The following is a 23,815-nucleotide window of genomic DNA, read 5'->3' as shown; positions in this document are numbered from 1 at the left end:
AATCTAATAGAAGAGGCAGCTAAATGACTCAGCTCCCACAAAGTTAAATGAAAAGAACTATTTGGCATAAAAGAATATTTTATCTTAAAATTTAGAGATCAAGTTAAAAGGACAGTGACCTCCAAATACTTCCCAGGCATATCTCCTTTAGAACACAACTCACATTCAGAGCCCTGAGAAACACAAGCGAGTGTTTGCCTTGGATTTTGGAGCTTTTTGTTTGTTTGTTTCAGTTAAGTCCATCTCAACAAGGAATGTATCTTGCCAAATTTGATTAACACCGCTGAAAAAAGCAAACAAGGAAAGGTGTTTCCCCCTGCAAAGCTCCTCAGAAGGAAAACATTCCCACTAGGAGCTTAACTTGAAGACTATTTTACACTTTGAAACAGTTTATGGTTTCTAAATGGCTTAAAAAAATGCAACAGAATGAAAAAACAAAACCTGTTTTGGTGATATTTTTCCTGTTTTGGCTCAAAATGCTCCAGATGGCCAAAGAAGGGGATTCTTCCCCTCTGCTCTGCTCAGTTCACCCTGAGGACTGCCCAAGGACAGGGCTGGATGGGATTTTGGGCAGGAATTGTTCCCTGGCAGGGTGGGCAGGCCCTGGCACAGAATTGCCAGAGCAGCTGGGGCTGCCCCTGGATCCCTGGCAGTGCCCAAGGCCAGGCTGGACATTGGGGCTGGAGCACCTGGGACAGTGGGAGGTGTCCCTGCCATGGCTGGGGGCACTGGGTGGTTCTGTGGTTCAATGGCTGGTCTCACAGGGCTCTGAAAACACAAAGCAGGAGAGATTTGTCTTCCGGTATCCAAATTCCAGAACTCCTCCTAAGACAGGCTGAGGAACCTAAAGGAGTCGCAACAAAAAAGTCCCAGAAACTCTTTGCTGCCCCTCCAATGTCCAAACCCATTTCTGTGTCTCCATCACCCAGTTCATGCTGTGGCCAGGATGAGGCCCCTGCTGTTCTGCACCAAAACCAAACCCAAATGTGAGCCACACACAGACTTTTAGGATTTTTGATTGTTTCCTCTTGTCCACTTAACTTGACCATGACCATGAGCTCATCCTGCTGTTGCCCAGGCCCCAGTGTCACAGTCCCAGAGCAATATTTACTCTTCTGATGTGATTTCTTCTGTGGAGTTTCAGGGTAGAAGGGTTGACACAAGACCATTGTTGGGCTTTTGATCAAACAAGCTGCAGAAATAATGAGGGAACACCCTTCACACGCAGGGTAATTATCTCAGAAAAATCCTAACAACACAGGCAAGTTTCTACCAGTCCATTAGGAACAAATGGAGAAGGCAAAAAAAAACAAAAAGAGGAAAAGAATTGGAACTTCTAACAGACAACGGGGTCATCAATACGGCAGGACTGGCCTCGGGGGGTTGGGAATCCGCTGCTGTAATGCAGAAAACGCGACAGAAGCAAATGTTTGATTTGCATTTATTCCGCTCTCCAGCCCAGCCGCTTCCCGAGCCGCAGATGAACATTTATTTTCCAAATCTCCAGCACTCAGCATGCACTTCATCAGAGGAGGCCATCACATCATTATGCTGCTTAACAGAATGTACCAGCACAAGGCAGTGACCTGACAAACAGCGGTTCCCCGCCGCACGGAGCACGCATTCCATTTCCATTTGGGGTCTGGGGGGGAAGCTGAGACCCATGTGCTTGAATTTCCAGCTCATTTCAAACCAAAAATTGGGACAACGCACGGCAATGCCCAAATTGTTCTGCGAGAGCTGTACACAGCCCATTTGTTGATGCTGAAAGGACTTGTTCATCATTTGGACTCATTTTCGGGATGAATTTCCTGTAACGTTTGAACAGTAGGAAGCTCTTTATTGGGCATCATTAACAAGAAAAAAATAAAATGAAAGCCTCAACAACTAATGTATGTAGGCCAGTATAACTTCACTTTCAGCTGACAGCCCCTCAAAAATGGATATTTCCAAGTGGCAAAGCACCAGAGCGAGCCACAGCTGAAAGGTTAATGGTCTGAGCGCTGATCAGCGTCTTTTTAATAAAGTCACAATTTTTAAGCCCAAGAGAACCAGTGACACAATGGCTGACAGGAAATAATTCCCTTCTCATTTACTATTTTTCTTTTCCCAAATCTCAGCACCTGGCCAGGATGTTTTTTTCCAGGCTTCTACTATTCCAGTGAATACCCTCATCAGCAAAGCAATGGCAATTCTCAGATTGAATAGTTTGGCTATTTTAATTTTTTATTTTTTATTTTCAGATTTCATTTTCAACGCACATATGTAACTAAAGAGACAAAATAAATAAAGAATATGGAAGTGAGTTTTTTCCCACAGTTAGCCCTGCATTTCAGCACTGGTCATTAATGCCATCAAGCGCTTTTTGCAAGGATGATGAAGCTGGGTTCACTGCCCTAATCAGACTCTGAAATAAGTAATTGCGTTTTCTCCTCTTAACTCCGCTCGCGCTACCAATGAGCTGGATTATCTTTCACTTCCAAGCTGGAGGGTTTTTTCCTGTTGCACCTCAGTGTTAAACACTCTCAGCGTTGCTCTGGGGGGCTGGAGGAGCTGATCCCAGCTGTGCCAACACCGCCCTGGGGACGGGGCTGCCCTCGGTGCCTCCCAGTGAGCAGCAGCTCTCCCTGACACTGAAATTCCTCCTGAACCTCCCAGAGCTGAGCAGGAGAAGGCCCTGGGGCTGTGCAGTGATGCTTCAGACCCAGGGGCTTCGAGCAACAGTTGGCTGATGGAAACGTGATGATCACCAAAAAGCATTCATTTGCACTTGTGACTTTTAAAACTCATCTTATTTCCAGCCTTGGGAGGGAGGAAAAGGAGAAGAAAATGCTGCCACAGAGCAGATGAATTTCTGCAGAACAAGGGCTCTGGATTAACCTGTTCTGAGTCTCCTGTAAACACTTTCTGTGCAAGCCAGAATCAACAAGCCCAGTAACACCAGCCCAGCTCGGTTACAGAGATCTGAGAGTGTCACTTTCACTAATTGCGGCTCTGGCTACAATTAGGATAATTTTCTGGCTGCAGTAGAGCAGGTCATGGATGGTGGTCATGGGGGAAGACATCTCTCACCCAAATGATTGAGAGAAGCTATTACCAGAAACGTTCTCACCTCCCGGTCAGCACAGGAGGCTCCATCCCTCTTACTGAACCAAAGATGGAAATAACACCAGCACCTTCTGGAAATGTAGTTTTTTTGTATCACCAGTAAATAAACCTTCCCCTGAACAACAACTCCCTTCTCACTGCTCACCCTGCCAGGATTTCTTAGGGCAAAGCAGGGAACTCAGCCACTGCAGAGCGGGGCTTTGCTGAGGAGACAAATGTGAGCAATTCCAGCAACCCCTCTGGAGCCCCCTGCCTTGGAGGGACGGGAGGCAGCACCGCTGGCCAGCTCCATCCCAGGAACATGGCTGGGAAGGGTCCCGGGGGGACAGAGCCCGTGGGCAGCTGTGCCAGCTGGTCACAGAGCCCAGGAGCTGCTCCAGCCTCCTTCCCCTCCTCTCTGAGAGATAAGCCCAGCCTAACAGCACACGCTCCACCGGGCAGCTTCCATCCAGCTGATGGGGCTGGACAGAGCTCAAAGCAGGATTGTAAATTCCTTTAACAGGGACACAGATCTGTGGGAGATGTTCCATGGCTCTGCCAGAGCGAGGGAGCCAGCTGCAGCGGCTGGTGTGGGGCCTGCTGGGCAGGGACACACACACGGAGCTTGTCGGGATCACCAAGGGCATCCAGCGGGAATTCTGACTGAGCCACTCCCTCCCCAACACATCCTAAACTGAACAGTGCAACGCACGCCCTCAGGGAGCCACAGGTTGGCACGTTTAAAATAAGTTTGTGCTGAACTGAAAGAATTGTTTGGTGTTTTCCAAACATTCATACCACCCTCTTTGAAGCAAACAGCACCCTGTGAGATCTGGACACATCCTGAGTTCCAAAAAATAGTTCCAGTAGTGTTTGAGAAAGAGAAAATAATGAAAAGATGATGCACAAAAGTGGCTCTGTCAGCAAGATTCAGATTTTTAGCAGGAGACACACCCAGGCCACAAAACAGACAGGCTGCACCAGAAGAACTGGGTCACATCTTCAGGATACGAACACATTGCTTTAGTTCCCATTAGTTCATCTCTGAAGTTCATACTCTGATCAATAAAGTGGATTTCTCTGCATTTATCCCCCAACTGGAGCTTCCCAGTCACCAGGACCACCCAGCACAACCCAGCCAGGGTGGCCCTGCCACAGCCCTCTCCTCACCTTCCCGAAAATCCCGAGCATTCTCTTCCCGGAGAATGGAAACCCCGCAGTTCTGAATTCAAGAGAAGGAAAGCTCTTTACCTCCAGAGTGGGGTGGGGGCCCACAGAGCAGCACCATGCCCTGGCCCTGGCGGACGGACACCGTGCTCCTCGTCCTGGTCTTGAAGTTCTCAAGGTCTGCCAGGAGAGAAGGAACTCGGTTAGAGGGTGATCACGAGAAGCACACAAGGAAAATGATGAAATAAAGCAAGTATCAGCTTGGAGGGTGGGCTGGTGGGGTCTGGGTGGGACGTGGGGCAGCAGGAGGCTGAGGAGCATCAACAAAAGGATCAGGAAATGCCCTCCTCAGGCTGGAAAGGGGGAGAAGGTGCTGATTTACCCACAGGAGCAGACACAGCTGGAGAAAACCCCAGCACCTGTAATGCTGGGGGAGGATTGGTGTATGAATTTAGGAAGAATTGCTGCCTTAAATAAGCAATTCCATCCCAAGCTGGACAGCTGGCAGCTGCTGCTGCCCTCCTGGCCCACGTGTGGAGACCCTTCCCTCCCCACCAGCAGCCTCTTGCACCAGCTGCATGTTAAGCCACAGAGTGCTTTAATTAAATTAAACTCCTCCTTCCAGCTCTCTCTTTTTCCTCTCCTCAGGGCCCATGCACTGCAAAAACACAACTCCCTCTGCTCCCCTTGCACGCTGAGCTCACGAGACTTGCAATGAGTGAGGAGGTGACTGAGCTGAGCAGTGGCACCAGGACTGTCACCAGCAGCTGCTTTGTGGGAGCACCAAGACATGGAATCACTCTGGCAGCCTCTGATCTTTAACAATTTCCTGCATTGCAATTCTCTTTTTTCCCCCCCTTGTTTCCAGTGTAGCTGAGCCTTGGTTTGGCAATTACAAACCTGTTGTCAGTGCAGTTGGGAACCAGAGAAAACACAGAGGTGATAAATATTTATCAGCAGGAACTGGTAGGAACATCATTATAAGGTTGCAAGGATGGAAAACTGAGCCTTGATTTTTATCCTCTCTCAAAAATGTTTTCTGCATACATACTTTAAACAATTTAAATAAATAAAATCCAAAGTTGCCACTGCTTCATTTCCCTTTTTAGGAAAGAAACCTTTCTCTCTTTCTTTTCTGGCTTAGGACAAAAGGAAAACAGAAAAAAAATACCAATTAGAGAGATATAATTTTTCACTCCTAAATTCTATAAAATTTACATGTTTTTCCTTTTTTTTTTATTTTTAATCTTATTTTATTTTACAGGAACCACTGTAACATTCCTCTGGCCACCTGCCAGTGCACAGATTTTTATATATTTTGACTGCACACAAGGCTGGATCCCATCCTCTCTGAGGACAGCTGCAGGAGGAGTAACCGCCTAAAGCCCAAATAATGCCTGCAGGAATAAATGCGCTATTTTTTACATCAATATTGACAAGAAAAGGATTGCTACCAGGAAAAGCAGACTCTGCTTGGATGAACATCTAGGAAATGCTGCAAGAATGGTCAAAATCAGCAAATAAAGTAGAGCATTCATCACTATTGCTTGCACTGCAAACCATCAGGCTCTGGGAGTCAGCTCTGAAAAGCCTCGTGCAAGCGCTTCAAATCTGGCTCTGAGCAAAATAAAGAGATTAAGATAATTATAAGAAAGGCTAATGCCTCATCAGAGCCATCAGGCCAATTGTGCTTTCTGCAGGCCACAGATTTATTTTTACAACACCTAAATTGGAATGAACAGCAACATCATGAAGATGTTATTAAGTGAGGAGCTCCACTGAGGATCCACCTTGTGATCCTTGAATTGCAGAGTGGATGGTTCAGCTGTGTGGTGACAACACCAGCAAGTTCCACTTCACTTTGTCCCCAAACCTAAGAACCCTGCGTAGCAGAGGGGGATTTCTGTTTTTGTTTGCCCATAAAAAACCCAAACCCAACAAAGGAACCCACAGACCCATCAGAGTAAAAGAGAAAGCTGAGGAAGGAAATATCAACACTGGCAATTCCAGAGATCAATGTGCTGCCAACAATTCTCACAATACCAAACCAAGGACTCCAATGAGCACAGAAAAATATTGTGTGAGCTCCAGCAACCCCAACATCAGAGAAGGATTAGTAATTAGCAATTAGTAGTGATTTCAAGAGGAGAATACAACAGGGGGGTGTGTAATAGGAATGCAGAGAGGTTATTGTGAGTAACAGCTACTCACACCTTATTTAATGAGTTAAGGTGCCTTTTAAACGCTTTCTGGACAATATCAATTCTAAATCAAGCTGAACAGGCGCACAGAAGCAGAAAGTTGCATGTATTATTTAATTTCAGCTGGATGTATTTAAAAGCAGCTGCATGACTTTGGGAAAGTCACTTCAGTTCTCGGTGACAAAGTTTGCACATCTCTAAGGACAAGTACTTCAGCTGTGTCTCTCAGAAGAGGTTTAATTAGCTAATATTTGCACAGAACCTTGACATCTGCTTCTGAAATGCACTGGAGTGCAATGCACACACCAACACCCAGCCCTTAATGGGGACTTGAAATGGCTTTGCTGGCATAATGAGATTTTTTTCTGTAGTCTCCATTAAAACTCTGCCTTAATGCTCAGTGCCACAACTCAGGCAGGTACTGGGAAGTGATGCTGGGCTGACACAGATCCCTGTTCCCCCAAAAAATGCTCCAAAGCCCAGGAGGTGCCAGCAGCAGCTGACAGCCCACCAGCTTCTCACATTGGACAGGGTATTATTGTGTGGAATGACCTGTTATGGGCTTTAATAAAAGCTTAAGCAATCTGAAATGATCCACGGCCCCTCAAGACTGGGTAGTTTGTCTCAGTAAATGGCATTTGGAAACTTTAATCAAACCCATATGGCTTTGCACAGTAACAATTACCCAAGTTGTCCAGAGTAATGAAAAATTTCCCCAAATTTTGCCTACAAAAATCAGTCTTTATAGCAAAGAAGATTCAATTACAAGCAAAACAAAAGGAACTGCAGCCTTTTCGTCTTTCCTAGGACCTACTTGGGTCTGAGCTTTATGAAATGTGGTAATTCTTTTTCTGAGTGACTCCTAGGCAAACAAAGTTTTAAAGAAACATTTCCCAGATGGCATCGAAGGATGAGCCAACAAACAAGGTCACACCAGCTCCTGCTGCTGGGCTCAGTGTAAAATTTGGCCTCAGATTTCTGTATTTACATCCCCCATCATTTCCAGCTCCACTGATCGTCCCAGTGGTGAGACTTCTACCCCAGCAGAGCAGCGACACAGCCCCCCTCCGTCCCCATTACTGGCTGCAACAAGAACAGAAATAATGGAAAAACCAGAAATAATGGAGACAACAGAATTCCTGAACTCAGCATGCCCTGGGAACTCGACTGGAACACCAAGGCCTGCCTCAGGAGCCTGCCAGTCTCAGGGCACTGGGGACCTGACAGAGATCCCTATTTTTTGTGAAGGCTGAGCTCTGTTTTGCTGGCTCTGTTTGCCCGAGGAGCCTTTCCATGCTTTGCTTTGAGTTTTTTTCCACATGTGCCTATTCTTAGAACACAAAATGCTTCGTAATTATGCCGGTGCTGCAATTAGGAGACACCCCTCTGTGTGAGAGCTATTAAAAACCACCCAAAAAATATTATAGAAAACGAGATGAAGAGTGAATGATGCAAATTGGTGGTGGCAGGTGTCTGCATGTCCTTTAGAAAGCCAATTTCTGTGACTGTATCATGTGGGAGGCAGCTCTGCTGTGCTGTGCCTTGACTGACACGCTGTCAAAAACTCACCATTAGTGAGCCCTTTGTCATTACAGTTCAAGGTTTTTTTCCTAATGATCAGAAAAGCAGTGTCAGTGCTGTTTTCACCTATTATTCCTGTTTAACTGGTATGAAACTATTTCTGCTTTTACTGTATTCCAACAAAAATGTACACACATCAATCACTGCTCCACACATCAATGGCTTTTAATTGCCAAAGAAAAAACACGGCTAATAGGCTCAGAAAAACAAAACTGTTAGTGGATTTTACTTAAAAGTCTTGCTCTAGAGACTTCTGTAAAGCAAATTTGATAACACATCGTTGATATCACTCAGCTGAGTTGATGTCAACAGCAAGGAGGCTCCAAAGCACAGGACCTGCATCCCTAGGGATCATTATTCCCAAAAAATGAGATATCCCATGAACCTGGGGAGAGGGAATGCAGAGTTCCTGCCCAAGAGCAGGAAGGGTGGGTGATATCCACACATCTGTGCATCCAACTGGGAATTACTGGGAGTTACTGGGAATTAGCACCACTCTAATGCCATTCCAGCTGTTCCAAAAATAGGTGTTGGGTTAGGACACTCCTCCTTCACTTTCATGAGCAACAAATTCTTGGATCAGCACTTCAGGAGTTCTTTTAGGCTCTTTGTATTTCATGGGGGTTTGTGGTTGGTATCTCACCCTTGAGGCTTGGTTGTACTTTGAGCGCAGGAAAATAGAATGGTTAAAAATGAATCTGATAATTTAGGAACTGATAAAGCTGACACACATTCACTGGCAATTTTGGGTATCCTGGAGTGGACAAAACACCACCTTTACTAAAATTAAATGAACTTTAAAGCACTCACACAATAGGAAATAATGATATTGGGAAGGTGTAATTACCTTTTTTATATGTGAAATGCCCAGTCCCCTTGGGTACCCAGACACAGCCAAGACAACCAAAGCCAATTTTTAAGCATGACTTAAAGAGATTTACAGATCATAATGGGCTTTGCCTTCTCAAACCCCTTCTATAATTTTTAAATAATCCCAGCAATCTAAAATTCAGGGTGATGTTTGAGGTCATATCCAGTCCTTGAACCGAAGACAATGAGATTATTCCTCTTATTAAAGAGCACACCACTCATCCCACGGGAATCTGATTAGGCTGGCAATGACATCTCCAACAAAAAACTGATGGAAGGATTGGTCAAATCCTCCTGGTTCACACTGAGCAAAGCAGCCCCTGCTCAGGGATATTTGGGTGCCCTCTCCCAAATGATTCTCATCATGTTTGCACAGCTCTCCTCATTCAGCAGACCCCAGGTTCATGTCCTGAACAAAACTCAGTCAGGGGGACGGGGGAGGCATTGACATGCTAATCCCACCCCACTGGCTGTTGGCTACAAACTGTGGGAATTAAAAAATCTAGATAAAAAATTAAAAATATAAATATATATATAAAAAAAACAGTCTTGGAGAGGGGATCCCAGTGCACCTCGATCCATTTTGGATGTGAGAGGGCACTGGTTGGAAGAACTCACAGGAAAGAAGGCTGGAAGCTCTTAACTGGCACAGACAAGATTTGCCTGCTGGTATTTATGGCCCCACCATCCCCAAACAGTCTCTATAAAACTGCACCTGCTTTCCTGGGGTTTCTGCCATGCCTCTCACCAATACCCAGAGATGAAGTTCTCCAGGCTGTGTCCTTGCTGGTGTGGCAGGACTACCCAGAGAGCTGTGTGGGCTGGAATAAAACCCCTTTGATACAGAGCTTAATAGAATTTTAGTTTAAGAGCTGGTGTTCTAATGAATAATTTCGAGAGTCACTGATTTCAGAAATAGTTTACAAGTCTGGGGATGAAAGCTTTCTAATTTGACCTTTAGAGCAGAAATTTCTCTGGGATTTCTACTTTGCCAGGGAGATAAAGGAAAAAGAAGTTTTAGAGGTAAATTCCCCCACCCCATCCCTGTTGGAAAATATTTTTCCTTGGACTTTATTGCTGTGGGCATTAACAAGGCACTGCCTGGGCAACTTTACCACTCCCATCTCTGATCTCTCTGTCATCTTGGACATCTCTAGCTGGGCTCTCATGTTGAGACTGGATTTTCCCAAGCCTTTCTGACCACCATCTGTTAAAGCCAGACTGATTTCTGAGCCCTCATGGCTGAAATTCCACCTCACTGGGGTTTGATCCTTGCTTCCAAACAGGCTGCAAGGCAGCCCCAGGGCTCTCCTGCCTTCCTTCACACCTTTGATCAAATAGGGAAACAGGAGCTCTTTGAAATTCCTGCAAGGCACCCATTTTTCTTTTCCAAAATCAACCACTCTTCTCTATGATATTATGGGGGAAAAAAAAAAAATCCTCCTTGTCTTCATGTTCCCCTTCATAAAAACTGCCTGTTTGCCTTCTTGCGACAGGAAATATTTCAAACATTTATTTTGAGGCAGCTCCTCTGCTTGAGACAAAATGCTGAGGACTCTGAAAATTTTATTACTTTAATCTAGAAAATCTGGGCAGACATTTCCCCTTGGGTTGACTCGAATGGGGTTATTTCACTTTCAGAAGTTTTTCATCTTTTCCTAGACCAAAAAAAAAAAAAAAACCAAAAAGCTCTGTTTGCACTTTCTTGCAGAGAGGAATTTGCAGTGGGCAGAGAGCAGAGCTCCCAGAGGCACAGGAGGTGCTGTACCCCTCTTTTAGGGGCTGTCTGAGAATTGCAGGTGCCCCACGGGCTCTTCTGCACCTTCCCACCCTGGCCAGTGACAGGAATGCAAACTCACACCCCAAATAATGTAAAATTAATAAAATAATAAAATTAATAAAATCAATCACTGAGTCACAGAATTCATTAAAGCCCATCCAGCCCCATGGCAGGGACACCTCCCACTGTCCCAGCTGCTCCAGCCCCAGTGTCCAGCCTGGCCTTGGGCACTACCAGGGATCCAGGGGCAGGGATTTCCTGGATAATGGGATTCAAGCTCAGTCAGCAGAAAATTTCAAAGGAAAAATTCCCTTTACTTGGTAAAAACCCAACCCAAACTCACCCCTCAGAGGTCCTGGCCCTCAGAGGTGTCTGGTGCTTCAGCCTCTCTGGGGAAATGCACATTTTGGTGCTCAGCAGCATTTCACAGTGCTGATATTTCCCTATTCTGCTCCTCTCTCAGGCCTAATGAATCATGAAATGCCAGTCATGTCTGCTGCAGACAGGGAAACCAGCACGGGACAGCTTTCCACAGACACATTTAAAGCTCCTCCATCCTCCACATGCCAATGCTGACTCCTGGCTTTGCTTTCCAGAGGGAAAATGGGAGAGAAAATACAAAATAAAGCGGCCACTGGCATAAAGTTGTTCTGCACTGCCCTTGCATCCCACCAAGAGAAACAGAGATTTTCCTGCAGAATCCACCTCTGGCCTTGCCAAGTCTGTGCTTGGGCCTGGAACTTCTATTTCCACACATTTAGAGAAAACACTGATTTGCATTGATCTAGAACCCCTAAGGATCATCTAAGGAATGGAATTATTTCTTCAGCTAGCTCAAGAGCATTATTTCATTCACAGACCAGAAGGTTTAGAGGCGAAAGGGGAGGTGCCACAAGAAGTTTCCTGATAACAGAGCAAATAGCACAACCTCTGATTTCTTGTCCTGTTCTCCAGCCACTGGCCACACAAACCATGAAAACTGATTAGAATATGCCATGAAAACATAACCCTTCATCTCTGCTCTTTTACTACTCTAAAATCGGTTTTTACAAGACATTTGTGGGTTCATTTAAAAAAAAAAAAACAAACCTACATCATCATTTAGTTTTTCAGAATAAAGCCCCTAGATATAACAAAAATTAAGTATCTTCATTTTGAATACATATATTTTTTTCTCACATTTTGAAGGTGAATTTCACAAAATGAATAAATATGGAGAGAGATGGGGAAAAATGTTAAGCCTGTGCCTTGTCCCTGATTTTCTAAAGCAGAACTGTGGTGTTGTGAGTGACCTGTGATCCTCCAGCACCTCCCCATGCAACACTCCCTGCCCAGACAGGAACCAGAATAACTTCCCAAAGAACACTGCAGGCTTAGGAGATTCCCAGCTTTAGGACAGATAATTTCCATGTGCCACTGCTTTAAGTAATAATTTATTCAGCTTATTTATAACCCTGGGGGAGGGGTGGAAAAAAGCAGGTAAAACCTCTCCATTTCTGCTCTGACTTAAGGGCCCTTCTATCCCAGATGAAAGTAAAGTAGGTTATAGATCCATCCTCTGCTGCAAACTCCCTCTTGGTCCTATTCATCAAAAAAAGGAAAATATTAAAAAAAAAAGGGAAAAGAAAGGGAAAAAAAGAGGAGCTTACAGGAGGCTTAGCCTAGTTTTCCACCCTTCAGAGACTGAGGGGAAGGAGCAGAGGCTGGGAGCTCATCTCTAACACTGGTGGCTGCCCTGTGCACGGCTCAGCCAGCATTTCAGCAAAGAGAAACGCTGGGATGTGGGAACAGATGGAAAAATGCAAATAAATGTGCTCGTTCCTGAGTTCAGATCACAGCAACCCCAGTCCTGGGGGGACAGGCAGGTGGAGGGGCTGTGATTGATATAAATGGCATTTTTCCTGGAAAAGGCACTGGAGGAGGAATTGGGGATTTGACACTTGGCAGGAAATCACACAATTTAAAGGTTTGTGTTTCTGAGGAACTGAGGACACACCAGCTAGGCTCTGCCCTGCTCTCACAACCTGACAGCTTCAGGAAAACAGGGATGGCACAGCCCAGTGGGACAGAGGAGTCTCTGCAGGGGCAGAACTGGACAGCCCAGCTCCAAAATGATGTTTATTTGCAGAGTTTCAGGTCACAACAAAACCCTCTGGATGCACAGAGGCTTCAGCGAGAAAGAGAGTGAGATTCTGGGGGATGAGGGGAAATGGGGTCATGGGAAGGAAATCACTTTCAGAAGATTCAGTAAGAAAAAGGAAGAAAATGTAATGATTTAAAGCAGATTTGTGAGCCTTGGTCTAAGCAAGCTGCAGTGGCTGGCTGGGAGTGTTATCCCTGAATTGTGACCGTGCGTGGGAGGCAGCACGCTGACGAAAATGCCAGGAAAAAGGGAATGAAACTGTGGGGAAAGCTGGGGATCTGGAGCCCAGGTTCTGAAAAATCAGAAGGGGTATCTGGGTGAGAAAGAGCTGAGGGGGATATTTCAATATTGGGGTGCAAAGGGGTCTCGGAGCACAGGGATGCAGGGAATGAGGGCAGGCACGGGCCCTGCCCTATCTGAGCACAGGTGATCCCACCCACAACTCTGAAAATTCCCACCCCCTGTACTCCACAGGGATCTTTTCCTCCACAGGAAAACTCCAGAGTGAGGAAGGAGCCAGGAAAACGTGCAGGGCTGGGTTTCTGCTCCTCACAAGTAAAACCTTGGAGAAATAAACCTCCCGAGGAGGAGGAGCAGAGCCAGGCACAACAACCATCCCAGCTGCCTCCCAAAAAACCTGCCCAAACCTCTGGCTGCTGCATTTATTTCCATCCCAAACCTCTGACTCCTGCATTTCCAGAAGGTTTAAAACACATCATCTCTCATCAACCCCCAGATTTTAGTGATCCCTGTGGAAATTCCTGCATTTGCGTGCTGCATGCACGGATCAATCCCTGGGATTGCGGCTTGGTTTGTTTGGATTTCAGTAAAACCTCCCCCTCCAAATGCTTTCATTATTAATTGTTCTTGAAAGAGTGACTTCCTTGACAATTTAGTCTCCAAAAGATAGAATGAATGCACTTGAGGGCAATGAGGGTTCACCAGTAAAGACTTTGAGCAGACATTACAATGTGTTCCTTAGCAACTAACAGTGAAAATTATGGGATTTACTCCTGTAAAAGATATAACAGCAAACATTCCAGCGATGGGAATACCTAAAAAAAAACCCTTTTCAGTAGGATGTTGGGAGTAATTTTCTCTTTCTACCACCAGAGTGAAATTATTTTGGGATGGTAGGTCAAAGCCCCAAAGTATTCTCATTGCAACCACGTTATTACTGGATTTCCTGCCACTCTTTGCATGGTGCAGTGCTGGGTCCTGGTTGCTAATTCATGCTTAACAGTTATTTTTGAAGGGAAAACCCCTTCTATAAAATGAATTCTTTTAATAAAGCGTGTATGGGGAACGGTTTTTAGAAACAACAGCGCGATTCCCTTCACTTCAGAGGATGCTCATGGTAACAAGGAAGAAAGTCAAGGGTTTCTGTAATTGAATCAGAATATCCTGAGCAGGAAGGGACCCCCAAGGATCATCCCTCATGAATAATCCAATGGAAAAGCTACAAAAGGCAAGGTGGAGGCTGCTCCCCTGGTCAGAGGTGGAAAGCAGCCAACCTCCAACCCTGTGTTTCAGGCACTGAGGACACAGTGGAACAGTTCAGGCTCAATTCCACCCAGAAAATCAGACATTTCACCTGCCTGGGGACATCTGCAGGAGGAGGAGGAAGAGAACAAGGAGACCTTTCCCCTTTTTTTCAACCTCCTGGGGCAGCACAGTGATGCTTCACCACTGCTCAGCATCCTCAGAGGACACCTCCCTTCAGACTCATCATCCTCCACTCCCCTGGGGCCTCATTTCTTTTCTGAAATTGGTCCCTCAGCCCCCTGGACATCTCAAAATCATTTTGGCCAACTGCAGATAACATCACCAGCTAAATGAGAGATTCAAGGGCAATTCCTTCCTGGAAAATGGCCATGGGTTGGAAAGGGGATTTCAGAGAGCACAAAGCAGAGCACATCCTTCCCTCATGGGGTCCCACAAATAAAAACCCCCTGAAAAGTAGATTCCATTTCTCTAACAGCTTCTGTTTCACAGAAATCACTTTCAGGCAGTTTTTGTAACAACAGGGGGCAAAACAATGATACGACTGAAAACCAGATCTGATTCAAACTTGATTTTCCTCTTTGGATACCCATTTCCAAATCAACAGCATGTGACAAGCATCAGTGCTGATGAGAAAGGCAACAGCTCCTGCACACTCCCAGAGGGTTTATTTCCAAGCCAGCATCCTGCAGCTGGCAGCAGCTTCCTGAGTTTTCAGGTTAAACTGCAAATCCTGCTGAGGAGTTTAGGGCCAAATTGAGTCAAGTTATCACAGCAGGGAAAGAATATTTCACCTGTGAGCATTGGGGATGGCTCCATGGGAGAAGAGAGAGGGGGGACATCTGTCAGGGGAGGCTTGGTCCTGTGCTTGGGATGATTCAGCTGCTGCTGGTGGAGGTGGAGATGGAGCAAACACAGCCTGGAGACCCCTGGGGGGGTAATGGAGATGTGCAAAACTGCCTGGTTTCAAAGCTTTGGCAGTAAAACACAAACTGCAGCCTCAGCAAGGTGAAATAAATTCCAACTTATCTCTAATTAGAGATGCTCCCCCATAGGAGCTCATAAATCAGCAGGAATTGCCCTGCCTCGTTCGTCCTGCTGTGATCACAAACAACTCAGACATCCCTTGGCAGAGGGCTAAAAGAGAAGAGAGCCCTGCCCTGTTTCCTCTGAGCCCAGAGAGTTTCCTCTGTCCCAGCCTTTGGGGACGGGCTGGGAGATCAGCACCACCAGAAGCCACCACGTGAAACTAAAGCTGAATACACAGAGCTCCAAATGCCCCCCCTGAGGAGGGTCTGCAAGGGCTGGGCTGCTCCAGGGGTGATTTAGGGAACTTTCCACGCTGATCTGAGGTCTGTGGGTATAAATCAGACATTAAAGTCGGGAACAACCCCCAGGATCAAGTCCAGCCTTTGGGCAAACGCCAGGGCCACTAAAGCACATCACAGAGTGCCACATCTGCTCGTTGTCTGAGCAGTTCCAGGGATGGTGACTCCACCATCCCAATGCCAAACCATGCTTTAGTAGGGAAATTTTTCCTGATATCCTCCCCTGGCACAACTTGAGGCCGTTTCCTCTTGTCCTGTCACTTGTTCCCTCAGAGAAGAGCCCGACCTCTCCTTGCCACCACCTCCTTGCAGGGAATTTCAGCGAGTGACTGAACAGCTCCCAGCACCTGCGAGAGGTTCCATCCCGTACACAATTCCATGGTCAGCAGGAATAATTTGGCAAGGACACGCTGGAATCTCATCCTCCCTGTCCTGCCAAAGGAACAGGAGCTGAGCAGGCAGAACAAGCTGCAAATTCATCCCTTTGGGAGGGGTGTGGGCCAACTCTGGAGCCACTAAAAATCAATGGGAGCTTTCTCTCCATCCTCAATGGACAGCAAACAAGTTGAATCACATGTCTGAAGGGGTGGGCTCACCCCCAAAGTCAGAGCCAGAACTCCTGATTGATTCCAGGGCTGTTTCCCAACAGAAACCATAGCACAGTGAATAAAATCATCAAGTTCAGCCCCAGCCCCTGAAATAAAAAGTGCATCATTTAATCTAGTTCAGCTGTGTTTCCGCAGATCTTTGTGGAAAAGCCATTATTAGATCCATACTCAAGAGTTTAAAGCTTTTTTATTTGCTGAAAGCCTGTGTTTCTATAAGCACAGGGCTTAGGGTATCATTAATCCATATTCTGTTACTGTGGCACAGCAGATTCCTCACTTGGTGAAAATATGTTCAATTTCAGAGACAACTAGCATGGGGAAAAAAAAAATAGGAAAAAGGAGGGAAGAAAAAGGGAAAAAGAGGGAGGAAGAAAAAAGAAAAAAAGGACAAACCTGAAATGAATGTGACATATCAAAAAGCAAGTATTCGGGGGAAATATTAGCACTTTTATCATAATGAGTTTGTGACCTAAATACATATTTCAAGGATGAAATTGCTGACCCTGACTGCCCTCCACAGGAGGCTGAATGGCTCAATCGCAGTTTAATCTTCCCTGAAAAGGCTACAGAAAAACAACACAGCCCTTGAAGAACAACACACATGGCCAAGATTCACAATTTAACTCTTAAAAGGAGGGGGGAAAAAACCCCTCAGATCCCAGCCATCATTCTCAAAACACCCAGCAGTCATTTCCTCAGAAATAAAAATGAGATAAAATAAAAAACACAGAGCACATGATGAGGATGGAAAATAAGGGGTTGCTCAGATGAAGGGTGAAGCTTCACATGCCCATTTTTATTGTTTCTTGGAGGCAGAGCCTTTGTAGTAAACTGAAATCACTCTGTATTTCCTAATTCACCTAATTCTGGTTGCAATCCCTTTGCTTAGAGAAGACAAAAAATTGTTTTGTCAAAGCCCACCTTGAGAAACCCTAATGTTTTTTTCTTTAATCCAAATGTTTCTAAGCTGATTATGCTGTTTTAGCAAACTAAAATATAATTTTGGAGTCAAAAATGTATCCATTTCTCCGAGTGCCCCACCACTGCTGGAAAAGAGCAAGCTTTGTTTTTAAATCCAGTCTGCTCAGGCAGGAATCAGCCAGAGCAGGTATGTGAGAAGAGGATGAGTTTCCATTCAAATAGTTCCTGGCTACTGCACTTGTCAGGATCACAGAATCCCACAATGGTTTGGGTTGGGAGGGACCCTAAAACTCATCTCATTCCCACCTCCTGACCTGGGGACACCTTCCACTGTCCCAGGCTGCTCCAGATCCCATCCCAGCCTGGCCTTGGGCACTGCCAGGGATCCAGGGGCAGCCAGAGCTGCTCTGGGAATTCCATTCCTGTGTGGGATTAGGAGGATCCTCCTGTCTCATGCTGAGCTCTGAAGCCCAGATTTGAGGAGCTGCTGCCTGGCTCCCAGCTTGTCCTTTTCCGATGGATTTTGGGAAAGGGTGACCCTGCTCTGCTGGGAATGGCCATGGCCTGGGGACAGAGCCTGTGGGGAGAGCAGCAGCCCAAGGGGGTGTTTTTGAAGCAATTCCCTTGACATGCTGAGACCTGGAGTGATGGGAATGGGCTGGAGGCAGCTGCTCATTCCCCATCCCCAGGGAAGATCCACCTTCAGTCGGGCAAACTCCAGCAGGGCACAGGCAGGAGGATAATTTATTGTCAACTGCGTGGGGAGACTGAGGACTTGGCTTCACCCTCTGCTTTATCCCTCATTACAAATCATCTCTCTAAAGCGTGTGAACCTGGGGGTTATTGCCATTTTTATCTTTTCATTTCTGTAGCTGGAGCACATCAGCTTCTCTCCCCAGTCAGTCAACAGCACCTTTCATTTCACCATTCTCCATTACTGAGAACTCCATGCCTGGGAAGGCTCTGCCTTGAGCTCCTGCATGGGATATTCCTGCTGGAGTTCCTCCCAGCTCACCAGCACAGGGAAATCACATAGCTGAGGGATGAACAAGCCTCTGTATTTATTCTCTGCCTTCACCTTCACAACCACAAGAGCAAAAAGACACCTCGTGGTCCTGCACCATCATTTGCTTGCTCTCACAGAAAGGGTTTTGCATAATTTCATATAATGTTAATTAACAGCAAGATCCTGCCTTTTCTTATCCTCAGCTTTTGACAAGATGCTGCAACTCTGCTTGAACCCAAAATAAACACAGAGCTGCCCACTTTCCCCTTTACCCTCATAGTGCCCACGCCTGATGCTCCACTGGAACCCAGGACTTGTGAAACCTCTCTCTGTGAATTCATCCCTTGTGGAGATTGTGCTCCTTTTGAACGTTCTGAAGCTTTAATTCTCCAAGGAAAGGAAAAAAATCAATGGTGAGATCCCATTTGCCAGATCCTTTCCTAGGTAACCTCTTCCTCAAGGAATAAGACATTTTACCCTGTATAATCCACACAACTTCAGCTAAATAATGATAATTCAAGATCCGTACTCCTTACTCACATTTCCCCCGTTTCTCACTCCATGAATTAAGGGAACACCCCATAACCCACCAGGAAAAGTTGGGAAAAGACCCCCCAGCTCCCAGTTTTTCCAGCACACTGTGGGAACAGAGGCTGCCTCCTTACTTACAAGCAAACTGCAGCTTTGCTTCTCTGCTGACAATCGTTCCGAAGGGGTTTGTTGCTACACACTGGTACGTTCCAGCATCCTGGCTTTTATTGGGATTATTGATCAGCAGGTTGCCTTCCACCAGGCTGTAGCGGTAATCCATGCCCACGTCAATACTGCTTCCATTTAACTTCCACCTAGAGCACAGAATGCCAAAGTTAAACTCTGCTGATGCTCTTGGGCATTTGGAAACACAGCGTGAAGTAAGTGAAGGAAGATTTAGAACGGCTCTGACTACTTATTAAAAATAATAAAAATTAAAAAAAAGATGGCACAAAAATGCAAATTTCCTGAGTGCTATTGAAATAATCCAGTATTTAACTGAAAGAGCAATATCTTTGACATATATTTCAGTCTCTGAAATGATTAATGCTTCTGTAGTTGCTGGTGCTGCTGCTCTTTGGAATTAATCACTTGGCAAGGGGAAGTCCCTGAGACAGGATCTCTAACCCATTCAAGTCCACTGAGGATTTGTTTTTCCCACTCTCCCGACTTGCTGGCTGTTTATAAATTTAAGAGAATTCCCTCCTGGCAGATGTTGTCACAAAGTGGGGCACTGAGGAATTCCAGCCCCAGCCAGAGCAGCCCTGGATGGAGCGAGGGGGACACAGCCCCCTCCCACCTCTGGAGGGCACAGAGAAACTCTGGAGATGTGTCTGCACCATGAATCCATGGATTTCATGGCATGAAATAGCTGCCTGTGTCAGGAGACAGCACAGAGGCAGAGGCCTGGTGGCTCTAATTGTTTTCAGAGTGGCATTTACTGGTGAGCAGAGCGAGGGAGGCACCAAAGGAAAGAGAAGAGCAGCACCAATGATTTACAGCAGGCACAGCCCTGCAGGAGGACAGCACCCTCCTCCTCCAAGGATCCCGAAGCAGCTGCTAAAGCTGAGAAGAATGAGGAGTTTTGTCCATGTCTGTGGGAAAGGATGGTTAATCTGAGAGCCAGGACTGCTTATAATCCTTTTGTAGCATTTTAGAACTCCTGTGTAAATGTTGCAGTTCCTGGAGATTTCTGGGTGTCCATTCCCTCTGTTCCTAATGCTCCAGGATCACAGCACATCCTGAGCTGGAAGGGACCCACAAGGACCATCAAAGTCCAACTCCTGCCCAGGACACCCCAAAAACCCCACCCTGGCATCCCTGGAGTGCTGTCCAAAGGCTCCTGGAGCTCTGGCAGCCTCGGGGCTGTGCTCATTCCCTGGGGAGCCTGGGCAGTGCCAGCACCCTCTGGGGGAAGAACCTTGCCCTGATCTCCAACCTGAACCCCCTGACACAGCTCCAGCCACTCCCTGAATCCTGTCCCTGCCACAGGGAAGAGGTCAGAGCTGCCCCTGGGGGTTTTTTTGGGAGCAGCACTGTGGAGGCCTCCAGGAGCATCACTGACACGCAGGAGAAAGGCTGGTGAAGGTTCTGAGAACAGTTTAAACATTGAACAAACCCAATGGTTGGTCTGGGATTTCCTTTCACTTCACAGCTCAGCTTCACTTTCTTCTCCTCCGAGTCCAAGGGGAAGATGACGCTGTTGGGCTCCTGGAGGAACACCGGCCCGTGCAGGGTGTTGTCATCTGCATTAGACAGGGAAAACGGGACAGGTCACTCATGGAATCTCCATGTTCCAGGCTTAAAACGTAAAACAGAGTCTCAGCAGCAAGAGGCCGTGTGTCATTCACCTTGGAAAAGAGCTGATGACACTTTATTTAGTTTATAACAGCGGGGATTTTTTACCAAAACCACTGAACTTCACATGGAGTCATGGGAATGTCCTACACTAAACAGAGCACGGAATGAAACCTCACCCAGAGTTCAAACAATGGGAACAGGCACTGTTGTCATAGCAAAGCTCAAATCACAGTCCTCAGCTTCACCTTTAAAAATGGAGATCTTAAAAATGGAAATGTTTTCCTTGCAAATTAAACTCCCACATTGTTAATCACAATAATAAAAATGAGCCTGAGGGTCCCCAGCACGTCCGGCCCCAGTGCAAGTGGTTCTGGCATCCCTGACTTCCATGTGCCCAGCCCTGACAAGGACATTCTACACCTGTGCCCTTCAGAGCATTCAAAACTCACACTAAATATAGGTAGAAGAGGGAAAATATTTTGGTGAAACAACCTGGCATGACCTCCAAGGAGCTCAGGAGTCATTTCCCAGCAATCCAACGTTCTGAGGCTGGCGATTACCGACGGGAGCCTCCCTTGCACTGACTTTCCTTCTTCATTTTAAAAATACACTTTTGTTTTCTGAGCTGTTAACTCCTTCCTATCTCCTCGAGCACTTTTTGCTTTCACCTTGTCAATTTATCCTCTCCCAGAGCTGGAGCTGAGGGTGGGAGCTGCTCACAGGCCCGTCCCTGAGGTGCAGCTCTTCCCGTACCGCTTTGCAGTGAGCACAGAATTTCAGGGAATTCACTGACACCGCTCAAAACACCCACAGAAAGCCCCGACTAAATTCACTGCTCTCCATCCTGTTTGTACCAGACAGTTTTATCTCCAAAGTGGCTGTTCAGAACACAAAAGAAGCCAACTTTTCCTCCCTGAAAAGATCAGCTATCTTGATTTCACCGAGACTTTTCCTCTCATCAGTGTCAATGTCTGGCTGCTCCTCCAAGTTCAGTGCAAGTGAGGACACGGTGGAAGTGATCACAGTCAGAAAGTCTTTCAGCAGACTGGAAGGAACCTTGGTTTAACATTTTTAGATCATTTTCCAATCTTTTGCTGCCCTGTCTTTACAGCAGACTCTGTTCTTTCAGTGCGCAGGGACCCGCAGGGATGTGAACACGGAATTCGCTTCAGTCAGGCTGCTGGAAGCAGATGGAAAACATAAAATTTGTGGGTACAGGAGGTCAGGGGAAAAGGAATAAATAAAATATAGAGATGATGGGATGTAAAAAAAAAAAAAAAAAAAAAAAAAAATTGAGAAAAAAAAAAGAATGGGCAGATGATGATGGATCTTCCAGATGGAAGGAAGGTGAGAATAAACGGGAATAACCCTCATATTCCCTGACACCAGGAAATCAGCTGGATTTACTAAGGACAGAACAACAGCCCTTCACTCCAGGGAGAGCAAATCCATGTCCACAGAAGTGTTTCACAGAGACTCTGCCAGGAAGATTAGAAAGGAACCAGCTCTCCCCGTGTCTCCTCCCTCAGGCCCCACCACAACAGAGGATGCACCAAGCCACAGCCCCAGGCCTTGTATTTATCTTTAGTTTTAATTATGTGCTAATGATACCTGACTGAAACTCATCTGCTATTCAAAACGCATTTCACACGGTCTCTAGCTCTAAATTACACCTGTGTGCAACTCATGTTGCTGTTGGGAAAAGATAATAATAGCCATAAAGCATAAGGGACTGGATTATGGCATCCAGACTTGTTCCTGAGACCCAGGGCTGCTGCACTCCCTGAGCAGTCTCATTCACCCTAAGAAAGAATATTATAGCCTGGCCCATAAAGATTATAGCTCTGAGAACTGTAGGAGTGGGTTTGAAAGCAAGAGATTTAAAATATATTTGAATGCATCTGGTTTCCTCATTGGAAAATACAGAAGTGCTCGGTGTAAACTCTGTGTAAGAGTTCCCTCACACCCCAGAAGCACAGAGTCTGATGGGGGCACAAGCCAGACCATCCCAGATAATCCAGTTAGGGACCTGCTGACTCAGGGATGTGTTGGATTGCCTGTCACCTGCCTCACACCCCTCTCTGGGCTGTCATCTGCTGTTATTTCAATTAGAGAGTGTCAATTTATATCACATCACACCAAAGGTCAGACTTTGGGACCCCCTCCCATCACAGGAAAACACAGCTTGCATTGCAAGTGAACACTTCATCTGCTTGAGGTGGGGAACAGGAACAAATCTGAGGGTCCAAAAGTGTCCCCACACATCCAGGACATCCCCTGGCTGCAGGAGCAGGGGTAAATGAACAACATCCTGTTCTTCAGGGGTTAATGAAGCTGGTCCACACCAAGCAGTGGGAGTCAGTGTGTGAGAAGCACCACATGCTGTCTGTGTAATTAATTACTGAGCCATTTACAATTCAAAAAACACAGACTCCAGACAGAGAACGAAAGATAGAAATAGGCACAAATAGGTGAGAATGCTGGATAACTCAATTTACCTAAGCTGAAATAGAAGCTCATGAAAGATCAAATGAAAACACTTCCCAAATATTCCACCTGCTGCTGATGCTGTTCAACATTTAGCTTTTATATGACAAAAAAACCCAAACCACCTGCCCTTCCTGTTGGGCAGCAAGAGGAAAAATCCTGGTGTGATTTTTCAAGCTGAGGGAGCTGGGCAAGGCAGGGAGAAGCTCTGAGAGCAGCTGCAGCCTATCAGAGGAACAGAGGAGCAGCAAAAACCTCGCAACACTGGCCAGATAAAATTATTTTGGGTGCCTTTCTTCTTCCTCTCATTGCTGCCTGTGTACAACCAAGATAAGCAAGTGCAAACTATTTAATCTTCAGCCTGTGGAGTTGCTTTGCTAGAGCCTTAATGTGTGATTGAAATCACTGCAGCCCAGATCCCACCTCTGGGTGATAAGGGCTGAGCCACAGAACCTGACACAGGAGGAGGATTTGGTTCACAGAGCACTAAAGCATCACTAATAAATGAGACAAGCTGCCATCTAGATTCTTGCAGACAGGAAACTACAAGTGCCTGCACCAGAAAAAGCCCAGTTTTGGCTAAGTTGTGTTACTCAGATGTTTCTTGTCAGCACAGCCAAAGGCATTTGCTCTACTGAAACGTCTGATTTTGTGGGAGAAACTTTTTGGTATTTGGATAACTCTGAAATCCAAATTCTACACTTTTTCATTTTTTTTTTGAAAATAAATTCAAAATGCTAACTGTATTTGTGTCACAGTAATGTCCAGGGACTTGCACTCCAAGAGTGATAACACATTTTTG

At 46.0% G+C, this 23,815-nt stretch overlaps 1 protein-coding gene across 2 annotated transcripts in view; it reads right to left on the bottom strand.

Moving 5' to 3' along the window:
- The window catches only part of LOC102105551 (contactin-4), a 267,243-nt gene that overhangs the window by 77,770 nt on the left and 165,658 nt on the right, over positions 1-23,815 (bottom strand). For both annotated transcript variants that reach the window (XM_088061668.1, XM_088061669.1), the window contains 3 exons: positions 20,345-20,471; positions 18,865-19,040; positions 4,339-4,434 (listed from right to left, as the gene is read on the bottom strand). In XM_088061668.1, coding sequence (XP_087917794.1) covers positions 4,339-4,434; positions 18,865-19,040; positions 20,345-20,471 — 399 coding nt within the window. The remainder of the gene's footprint in view (positions 1-4,338; positions 4,435-18,864; positions 19,041-20,344; positions 20,472-23,815) is intronic.

This window comes from Pseudopodoces humilis, chromosome 13, assembly GCF_049639895.1.
Source record: "Pseudopodoces humilis isolate 2021_Gansu_Grassland_sample_001 chromosome 13, ASM4963989v1, whole genome shotgun sequence".
Taxonomy (NCBI): domain Eukaryota; kingdom Metazoa; phylum Chordata; class Aves; order Passeriformes; family Paridae; genus Pseudopodoces; species Pseudopodoces humilis.
Note: the sequence above shows the minus strand (reverse complement) of the source record. Positions and strands in the feature narration are given on the sequence as shown.